The sequence below is a fragment of the Stegastes partitus genome, unplaced genomic scaffold (assembly GCF_000690725.1).
Source record: "Stegastes partitus isolate 25-593 unplaced genomic scaffold, Stegastes_partitus-1.0.2 Scaffold133, whole genome shotgun sequence".
In the NCBI taxonomy this organism is placed as follows: domain Eukaryota; kingdom Metazoa; phylum Chordata; class Actinopteri; family Pomacentridae; genus Stegastes; species Stegastes partitus.
Window position 1 is genome coordinate 257,481 of NW_007577864.1, and position 11,514 is coordinate 268,994.

At 39.4% G+C, this 11,514-nt stretch overlaps 1 protein-coding gene across 1 annotated transcript in view; it reads left to right on the forward strand.

The window, feature by feature from the left end:
* The window catches only part of zcchc24 (zinc finger, CCHC domain containing 24), a 34,560-nt gene extending 23,248 nt beyond the window's left edge, over positions 1 to 11,312 (forward strand). Inside the window, exons 3-4 of the mRNA XM_008278798.1 lie at positions 2,662 to 2,826; positions 5,678 to 11,312. Coding sequence (XP_008277020.1) covers positions 2,662 to 2,826; positions 5,678 to 5,791 — 279 coding nt within the window. The 3' untranslated portion in view covers positions 5,792 to 11,312. The remainder of the gene's footprint in view (positions 1 to 2,661; positions 2,827 to 5,677) is intronic.
* Positions 11,313 to 11,514: the final 202 nt, after the last annotated feature.

The following is an 11,514-nucleotide window of genomic DNA, read 5'->3' on the forward strand; positions in this document are numbered from 1 at the left end:
ACAATATGCGGGACTGTAATTGACATTTACTTCCATCACAGCTGTGTTAAATTACTCCTCTGATTCTCGTGAAGGAGATGATTACGAACAGTCAGTCAGTCATGAAAAAGCGCTAGCCCGAGGGCGATATTGTTGAGAGGAGCCGCCCCATGACTTCATTTTGGCAAATTTATTTAGACCACTATAACAGCATTTGGGGAGAAGACAATTTCCCCCCCCCCCCCTAAAAGCATGTGACAAACAAACGTACTGCTGATGTCATCATAAGGATAAATCATCCTGCTCAAAGAAACCTAAATGTACACTGATTAGTAAGTTTGTCAAAGCTTGTCATTATCAATTTAAAACTCCATCATTGGAAAAAAAAAAAAAGGGCAAAATCATCCCACTTGAATTTGCCCAGTGACCGTTATTAACAAGCTGGGAGTGATTATTTTGAAAGAGCAAAAAAATCGTCATTCTAATACAAACACTGTAAATGGAATTAGTGAGGAGTTTTGTTATTTTATCTTAAACTTTCAAAACACTCTCTCGCACAGATGAAAATCTGACTTGACAGAAAGAAGTAATCTTAATGCACAGCATGCAGCTGATGGCAGCTCTCCAGGAAGTTAGGAAACACTCTGCCTTCAAAGTGAAATCAGACCTGTCCAGTCCCTTCTTGATTCCCCTGCAAGACTGCAGATTGTTTTCATAATCACTTAAACATTGGTTGCAGATTTTTTGGGATGGATGTAGGGGGCATAGGGCGATGAGAGCGAGGGGAGGGGTGCAACACTGTATCCCCGGTCTTCCCTTATTTTGTCCCAGCCCGTGTATGAGTCATAAAAACTTTAATCAGCAGCATCTGGCGCTCTCCAAACAGACGTCAGCACTTTGCATCAGCACCGGCAAGCCAACGCTAAGTATGAGCGGCTGTGCTTCGCTCCGGCCCCTCAACAGCATGACCTCAACCCCACTGTCAGCTTTGCATCTCCCACTGTGACAGCATGCAGGCTGGAAAATCTGACTTCTGCTGGCCCTGCACCACACCAGTCTATATACACTGACAGCGTTGTCTTTGTGCAACCAATGGGCAATCTTGAAGACAATGCCATGGCAACGTTTTGTTCGAATGCTCTCCCACAAATGATCTATTTACTATGTGATCCAACTATGAACTGGCTTCTATTCTCAGTCCTAGAAAACAAAAATGCCAAAATACAGCAGTTTCAAAGTTTCTGCGGCAGTAAGACTAACCACTATTACATCCAATAAAACAAATGTTGACTGTTTTGAGTTTAAAAATTAAGTACAATCAGAGAGCCAGGTGTACTAGGCAGGAGGTTTGACCCTAACCCTCTTTATTCATTTGGAAATTTGAACATAGTCCCTGGTGATTTCCCATTACAGCTGTTTGTTCGAATGTAAAAAAAAAAAAAAAATCTCTGCCTAGCACTGCAGCCAGGAATCAGCAGGACAGAAACAGCACTCGTCCTCCTCATGATCATTCCTCTCTTGCTCCACGCTGTTTCCAGGGTCTGGCCTTGGCCTTTGGCTGCACACCATGCTCTGTCTGCAGCTGAGTGCTCTCAGATTAGCTAAAGCTGCCTGTGCAGTCAATCTGAAGGTGTTTCTACTGTGCACATGAATCAATTACTTGTCTAATGCAGAAGAAAAAGTCAATGCGATACTGACAGTTACTCAAGTTAGCTGTAAGGTTTGTGTAGTTTTAATTTCAAGAAAGGTGTGTGTCTCAGAAAATGTATTTAAGTAATTGAAGGAGTTATTTTTTATAACAAATGAATTCTTAATTAATTTCAGTCTTTTTTTCCTTTTTTTTCAAATATTCACTGTTTTTTTATATTTTTTTACCCCTGTATGAGGGCTTGAAGCTTTTATGTGCCTGCTATGATAGTAAACCTAATGTCACTGGCTGATGTTTAAATACAACAATGAGACCTGCTGTTATTAGTCAGCATATTATTGGTGATGACGCTGACAATGTGCATGGTTTCTGGTACTTCAGTTCATTATAGCAAATTTTTTTTTTCTGGATCACTACGTAATTGTTGTGTCATGACTTCATTAGAGTTTGGCTCCAGTCATTGGTCAGCTGCAGTCAGTTTTACAGCTTTAAACAATGACAAGGGCAGCAAATTCCAAATCATCTCAGCATAGAAGTATCCAAAGGCTTCAAAAGTAAGGCAGCGTGTTAGATTATCATTGAACAAAAAGGTGGTTTGCTACAGTGTGCAGAGTTTTGATGGCAGCATTACGGCACGAACACCTTAACAGATAGTAAACAGGTGTTATTTGGTGTGGACTTGTGTTTGCTTCTCTCTTGCTCTCTGTGCTCACATATACTGTGTTTTAATGCAGCTGAATTCCCAATAACGCTGTTCTTGTTAAGGTGTTTTTCTTTTTCTGCTGTCAGACAACTTAACAGTGACATACAGCTTCCCAAACAAAACACAACTTAAATGAAATAGTCATTTTGTCTGGAGGAAAACATGTCATTTAGATTGATAAACGAATTGGGAAAATAGTCGACAGATTAATCGATAGCAGCCTTAAATTTGCCAAAGACTTTGGGCTTTCCAATTTATCTGCCATGAACGCAAAGAGGGATGATTTCTCGCCTGCACAAACAATTTCCTCACGTTTCTCTGTTCTTCACAGGCCAGACCCAAAGGTGAAGGACTGACACCCTACCAGGGGAAGAAGAGATGCTTTGGAGAGTACAAATGCCCCAAGTGTAAAAGGAAGTGGATGAGCGGCAACTCCTGGGCCAACATGGGACAAGAATGTATCAAATGCCACATCAATGTCTATCCACACAAACAGGTACTCCAACCAACATTCTGACATCCACTTATGAGAATTTACAGCCACTTAAACTAAAACACATGACTCATGCAGTTTCAGCTCATACCTTGGACCATCTCAACTAAAGCTAACTGAGGACAGACTCTCTTTTGCATATTGTCTTTAGGATATTCCAGATGGTCTCATTAAAATAAAATAAAAATTCTACCACTAACAATTGCCTTGGTCACAATCCTGTATTGAATAAACTAATTACATTTCCTTTCTGCGAAGAAGTTTGGGATTATTTACTCCACGTCGTAAAATCTTAAAACAAATATTTCTTTATTAATGGCCCACAGACACAAGCGAGGGAATCGAGGTTTACAGCTGCAGAAATTCCTCTCACATTTATTAAGAAGAAGAAGTGAAATCATAATAACTAGAATTCTGGGAAGCGTTTTTTTTTCTCCCCCCTAAACTGACACTCGAACAGAATTAACGTGCTGTCTGTTCGGCTTAACCTCCAAAATGTTCCTCGCTGCCTGTTGAGTGCAGAGATGAAGAAAGAATCCACTCTGTTTTTTTCTTTTTTTCTTTCAGCGAGAGATATATTTATCCTCAACGCTCCATCTTTTAATATTTATGCTTTTCCACATTCTTCCAATTCCACTTCCTGAAATAAAATTAGGATTACCGCTCGAGGCCCTGCTCGCACTCTAAATACCACAGCTGACCATGTTCCACTCTGTTAACACTTGCGTGAAATGAAGCGGGGAAAAAGGGACATTTCTCGACGAATTTATCCTAAATGTCTGGCGAGGACGCACCAGCATTCCAAGACAATGAAAAGCTAATAGCTCAAATCTTCTTTTCGAGATCTCAACCTTGATTATTAGCTGTAAAATGGAATACTGCGTTCACATCGCCAGTAGTACTTCTCAGTCGTTTTGTTCCACTGGGTTGACTGGTGAGAAAACCTCCCTTCTACCCTTGCCTCTGTGTCTTGTGGCGAAGCTGCACACAGGCAAGCAAATTCCCTGCATTTGAAATGTCACCCACTTAACATATTTCTCCCCTGTCAGCATTTGCAATGGACCACTAACCTCTGTGTCCTCGAGTATCAAAGAGCTCAGCACAAGCTCCTTCCCTCGCTGTGGATTCCCATAAATCAAATGAATATGTATTTTTCCAATCCCATCCACGTGTATCAAATATTTGTTCCTCTTTGATGGGAAATAGTCGCGATGAGAGAGAGAGAGAGCATAATTTCCCCTGGGAATGACGGGGGGCATGTCTCCTTATTTGTCATACTTTGGTTCGATTTACATTTCCACAGTTGGGAATCTCTCTTTTTTTTGAACAAGTGATGTGATTTTATTGCTCTGTTAGCGACCAAATAACAAGCATACATCCTGACAGTTAAAGCAAGTTATATAACAGTGAGCTCTGCTAGTTTTTTCCCCCCTTTTCATGGGAAAGCACACAGAGAGGTAATCACTGAATGCCTTTGTGACTAACCTGCTCCTGGTTTTCAAGTGTATTAGCTGCTCATTTGCCAATTACCGTATTTCGCTTACAAGGTCTGAGAGTTGTCACCGTGTCAACGGACCTCAAGCGTGACCTATTTAGTGAAAACGTGCAGATACGTTTTTGCTGAGCCACTCTCTGCTGTGACATTATGTGTTTTTTGTTGCCCTTGGTTTCGTCTGTCAGGCTACTTAAACCCTGTGTTTAGCGAAAGCTCTGCAGACACTACTCCTGACTTTAAAAACTTTAAAGTCTCAGCTTCATATTATTTCATTTAAATATAATTTTAAGCCTAGCAGGCTACAATAATAACCCTAAAATTTAGGTCACATTTCTATTTGTTTTCTTGGATCTAGGAGTTGCACAAAGAACCGTTTCATTATTGCCGGGTTAAATACCATTCGCGCGTATACATTTTTTGTTTGATTGTTTTTGTTCGGTGGAAGAATCCTCAGACAAAACTGAAGTCCTTTCATTTGATTCCTGCCTCTGTGCCAAACACACATACCAAATTAAGTTGTACATTATTGATCTCAGTAGGGGAACATTCTCTTTTTGCTTCCTCCAAATGCAGAGAGCTCAGACTGCAGCTTTACCTACAGAACAGACTCCCTTAAGCTTCTTGAGTTTCTTGCTCAAGGACAATTCAACAGGGACGCCGCCTGCAGCACAGGGACTTGAACCCATTTCCCTTTAACCGCTGAAGGGGACCCCATAAAATATACATCAGATTTTCCAGCTTTTCTCAAGGAACCTAATGTCTTCAACGCAGCAACAGTAAAGTCTCGATACTTGCTGGCAGACTCATTAGTGGAATACTGAAATTTCTCCTCGTAGTGACCCACGGTAACCTGGTTTCCCTTAGTTCGACCGCTTGGAATAAATAACGGTTGTCTAAAAAGCTCTAACAAGAAAAAGAACAATTGATGAGAAATAAAAATTTTCCAGATGGACTGTTAAAATAACCTCCAAAAGCGCCGGCCCAAAATGATTCCTTTTGTCCTCGATAATGACTCCCAAGAAAGCCAAGCTTATATTTCCATACAGGTCATCGTGATCAAATGCATACTGGATCTTATTTTCTGTAATACCAGGTTGTTAAAGCCGACTGCAAATTTCCACAGCTCGTGGTGCGTTGCCATATCTCTGCAACTAATTGTGTTTAGTGCACGTCTGGTCTGTGAAGAATATGGGTGTAGTTTTGGAGGCCAGAGGAGTTTGGCGTATAGCTGACTCGAATCTGCTGCCAAAAAAGCTGCTTGCAAAACTCGGAGGTTTATGCTGTGTGTTTGCTGCATGCTTTTGCTTTCCTTAGTGTTTTAACATGCATCATTCTTGGGTTTTGTTTCTGTATCTCCAGCGGCCTTTAGAGAAACCGGACGGCCTGGATGTGTCTGACCAGAGTAAGGAGCACCCACAACACCTGTGTGAGAAATGTAAAGTCCTGGGCTACTACTGCCGCCGTGTGCAATAATCATCTTTATCCAGAGGCTGAGAGCAACATTTGGGTCCCAAGTATCGCTCATCCACCATCGAGGCTTTTCACATCTTCCCTACCCAGTACACATCCAGGTTTTTTTGTTTTTTTCCTCACCCATGTCCTGCACATGACATGGAGTCCTTTCCTCCTCACGTCTTCTCAGAAGCCTCCAACATAGAGTAGCTCTAATCCTTTTTTTTTTCCCGAAGCCTTTCCTCTCTACCGCAGCAATGAAACCATCATAGAACACAGATTTCATTTCTTTTTCTTTGACAGTATTGAAGATTACATCCAGGAATGAGAGGAATGCTTAGGATCAATCTTATCTCTCAAAGTAGTCTTCAACAAAAAAAAAAATTGCCAAACTTTTTTTTTTTTTTGTATGCCTTGTGTATCAGAAACCACATAACCCAATTGATCCAACTCAGTGTTTAACAACAGCAATTTGTTGTATTGATGATTTAGCACCAGGCTTGTATTTCATCGGTGTTTGCTGACAATATCGGTCTCAATAGATTACCTCACCTTGGGGTTTGTTGGCTTTGTGTTTACAGAGATCTGCTTTCCATTTCCCCGCCAAGTGAAGTGTGTGGCGATGTGATGAACGTTTAACCGGGGGCCTCTCATGATGGTATACGAGGCCTTTTGATGTCTTGCCGTATTAGGGTCAACAGCACATCTTATTAACTGTGAATTAACTGAGGGATAATGTGCCATACATCCCTAGCTTACATTTGGCCTATTTATTTTCTTGTTGTCAAGTGTGCAATTTGAATTTTAACTGGGACATAAAGAAATATTTTTTTTTTTGTATGTTTGTATATCACAATATTGTGTAACTGCTTCCACGTGTCTTTAGAAACTACTGTAGGTTCAGTTGTGTAGTCGCTCCTCGGCTAGATTTAGTGCATTGCTAACATAAGGATTCATTCATCCTCCCTAGAGTATTTTTGTTACCACACAAATTTTCATTTATCTGCAGTGTTAGATAGATATAAATGCTAGATTAGTAAACTGTGTTGCTGTAATTTCAAAGCAAAAGAAGGGTCAACAGAGAAGAAGCTGTAGGAACGGCTTCAGTAACAGTAACATGTCGCCACACGTGTTCTCGTCCGTGTTGAAGATTCTATTTTTCAGAGCGGTTGAAAATCTTGAACTGCTTGCCACAGTTCGATTAGCCTTATTAAATGTTATTTGACAGTTAAACTGTTCACCTAAAGCCTGATAAGATTTTAAAACACCAGTTTGTAAAATACAAATGAGATGTTTGAACGAGATTCAGAAAGACGTTAAAAGTTTTAGTGCCAATTGATGCCTGGCAGCCTTAGTGGAGTCAGTGAAGCAAAATGGAACTTTTCCAAGGGTTTGCACCCTTCAAAAACTATGTCCGCTAATTGCAGTGAAAAGAGTGTCTAGAGGGAGGTGAAGCTTTGGAGAACTGCAATGATTTTTCAGGTTGGTTCAGAGAAAGAACACGATTTGATATAGAAGGGATGATTTGCGACGTGGTGATGCTGAAGATTTGTGGATATATTGAAAGTGATTGTGATTTAAGTTTACACTTGCATTCGTATTTTATGGGGCCTACAAGCATAGATCATGTCTTTAAAGGAAGAGAAGTACCCATTGTGTTTACATACGTCACTGTGCAGATCGAAAGCACGACAGAGGAAATTAATCTAGCTCTCGCTTAAAGAAACCTGCCTTCCAAGGATCCTTGTTATAGGAATTGTGAACTATTTTATATGTACTGTATTTATAGCCTTACAAAAGCTGGTCCACTATATTTTATACTTCAACATACTGTATGTGCCTTAAAAAGATTTCAATTCTCGAGACTAAGACGACATTTGACATTTGGAAAAGACGTGGATTTAGGCTCAGAGGTGGAGCAGTAGACAGTATACAGCAGAAGGTACACCCCTGTGCACAATCACTTCAATTTCAAATGATTTCAAACTGTATCACCGAGAAATAATTGCATTATTTCTAAGATTGCATGTAGAGTGTTTCTTCTTGTGAAATGTGACACAGAAAAAGTATATTGAAAATACAAGCCACAAGGTAGAAGCTCAGTGCAATAAAAGTGAATACACCTGTGATAACTGACACACAAGTTAAAAACAAAAAACTGAAACAAAGTTGAGTAATTTCCAGTTAGCCTGATAGCAAGAACACATTTATAAAAATGATGTGTCTGCACCATGGCTCCACTATGATAAGAATTGCCAGAGGAGTTTAAAAAAACATGATAAATATGGAAAGATCAGCCAGCATTCCATTGGCTACCAACTAATGATCAGTGGGAAACCAGTTGCAGCAGTAATCTAGGGGGTATAGAAGGAGCCATAGCACCAGTAATCAATGTGGTTATCAATGGAAATTAGCAACTCTTTGACTGCCCAGACAGGGTGAAGAACTCTGCATAAAGATAACATCTATGGAAGAAAACATTTGCTTGCTTTTCAGCACTAAACTAAAAAAATGTATGAAAAGAAGCCTGATGAATAGTGGGAGTTCTCTGGTCAAATGAGAACCAAGATAACTTCTGGGAGCTGAGAGGTATTCACAAGGGCTACGACAGTGAATAGTCCTGGCAGTGAAGCACAAAGTGGAGCAAGTGTGATTATTTGGGGCTGCAAGGTGTTGGGAACATGAGATTCATAAATGGCACCACGAATGCCTGTGATTATGCCAAAACACTGGCTGCTGAGATGACGTCCAGCCTCCAGAAGATTGGCAGAAGAGGAATAGTTAGGCACGATAACATTTCAAAACTCCTGGCCAAGTATGTCACTAAACTTAAATCCAATAGAAAACTTTGGGGTGTTTTAAAGAGAAAGGTAGAGCAACACAACCCCATCAGCAAAGAGCAACGTTTTTACAGAAATGTGGGTAACTCAGAAGTCATGCAATTATGCAGCGGTGATACAATTTTGAATCACTTCGGTGGCGTCACGCTTGGGTGTTCTGTTGTATACTCGATGTGCATGTGTAACTGTGATGCATAGCAAGTTTGACGTAGGTTCAGGTTGTGACAAGGGACAAGAAAACGATAAAGCTCCTCTATTTGCGGTTGAACTGGCATGGTGGGTGTTCGCTTCAACGCAGTTTGCTGAGTTGGAGGCATGGGCTGAACCAGCATTTCCAGCTGGCAATAACAATCCTACTGTGGTCTGTTGTCATGGAATATCAACAAAGATGTTATTTCTTAGTCGATCCTCACAACACAATGAAGTTGCATATGAAACTGTGGACCTCACTCTTTGTTTTGTTATCTGTTGTAGTTATGTTTATCCAAGAAACCGTGGGTTTTGTCAAAAAATATACATGGTTACTTGCTATGGTGGGAGTGGATGATAATGGTACATTACAGTGTGGGGAAATTTAATTAAATTCCATCTGTAAAGTTAAAAGGGCACTCCGGTGATTTAGTATTGCAGTTCCACAAAGTTGGGAGGCTTGCAAGAGACACTAAAGAATAGTTCATGCAGCTGAGGCTGACATATTTTCACTTTTAGTCGTTAGTATGGCTCAAGCTCCAAAAATGCAGTTCTGATAATGCCACTCAAAGCATCTTTCAGTCAATCGCCTGGAAAAAGGACGACAATTTCAAAACTCTGCACCAACAGATCGTAATACATATTTTTTAAAAATGTGTCTCTAAGCCTGAGTTGAGTTATATTCTCTGTGGTGGTAAACTGAACATCGTAAGCAAAACTGATCGAGTGTCCCTTTCAAGGAAAGACTGTGCATCTATACTAATCTGAATTAAAGCTTCTCCTTATTGGCCGCCACTGTTGGGAACAATCCATTTTTTTTTTTCTTACTGTTATCGTCTTTCTTATGCTCCGTGTGATGACACTAACCTGACAGGTCTTTCAGAACCTTATTGTCCACGTCGTACCGTGTGGACGTAGTGAAAGGAATAGATACCAATGATGCCTTATGAACTAACCTCATAATCAAATAACAGTGTTATTGTGATTCACAGAGTTCTGGCAGAACATAAATGACATGTAGGTCTCGAGAAATCTTATCAGAGAGTTTGATTCCGCCCAGAGACATGTTATGAGGAGGCCATTTAAAATGGCGAATCAAGAGCCAATGGAAGCAGCTGATACAATACATTTGAAAAAAAAAAAAAAGAAATCTCTGCTTTCAGACGTAGTGTCTTGAATTACATATACTTGACTTTTCTAGTACCTTTTCAGTTCAAAATTGTTATTTTCTATGAACGAGATGTGTATTTTGGAACACTTAATAGATGTTGAAATTTTTAAAGCAATCTGCAAAAACTCAAGAGTTATTTCCCTGACAAAGATAGATTATTTTATGTATATATTTGATGGCCATCATTTTCAATGATAGTAGCTCTTTTGAAGTGTTAAGCAATATCAAAGCTTTTTTTGTGTGAAGAAGGGCCTATTGCTGAGAAATAATCAAAGCTGGGAGTTTTTTTTTTCTCTTTTTTTCTTTATGTTTTACAATAATCTGAAGGGTTATCCTGCAGAAATATTTATGGAAAGACTTTTTACAACACTTTTTGTATAGAATATGCAACAAAGTTACACTAAGAAGGAAATATTGATGTCTACATAGAATATTATTAAAAAAAAAAGAAGCTGGTACATAATTAATAACCTTTCTCAATTATAAGCCATTGTTATTTTTGTGTTTTGTTCTACGATGTTATCAGTTTTGAATAACCCAACGTTATTCAGTTGCTATGTGACTAATTATGAGCTGACATTTACATCCATACGGCCGCATGTATTCGTTTTGTAAACAATATTATGAAGATATATTGTGTTAACATGCAGAAATCTTTTTTTTTTTTCTTAATTAGTGATGGATACTCACCACTGTATAAGCACATTAAACTGTGAGATGTAGTTTGCTTAAAGCAGCGATGACAAGAAACTATTATAAAACGTTACGGTGTTATTCGTAGTTTAGGGAGTGTATACTTTTGTCAAGAAAGCGTGTGTGACAAAGAACTATTTTAGAGTTTGCATGTGCATGTGTTTGGTTTTGAATGAAATATTACTTTGTGCAATGTATACTTATTTAAATACTTTACAGTAGTTTGCTACAGTACATATTGTTTTTAACATTATAAGCAACTTCTGATTGTTATTAGTCCCGAAGTATTTCATTTACCGCAAATGTAGCCTCTGCAGATAATACGTATTTACTGAATGTAATGTGTTAACACTTATGTGGTCAAGTTGGAAAGTTATGTTTGTATTCTTTGCTGTCTGTATCACTTGAGATGTTTGTCATGCAGTATTGCAATAATGTAATATTTGAATTGGACAGAACGCAGGCGTGAGGTTGGGAAGACAATGATTCTGGGAAACAAGGACAGTGGTGGTTTCGAGAGTCGACCACAGGTCTGTTTTTCATGTCCATGAAACGGCATTCCAAAATGTGCCTTATTTGTTAGTTGGGAAAACATTTTAGTGCTTTAGTGCTGTTGAGAGTTTGATGAATAAAAGTCATATTGAATTAAGACCGCTTGGATTGTGCTGTTTAATTTGTTTGGATCCTCTGCTGAATTGATGTCAGCAGTAACTGGGAGGTGTTCGCTCTGGTGTTCGATTTCAGCCAAAAGCAACACATTGTTTTCTGAGTAATATTCATTACCGAGGATATGTTTTCGCCAACACTCTGTACCGTGTCCTTGAGTGCAAGGTTGAAGTCTTACACAACAC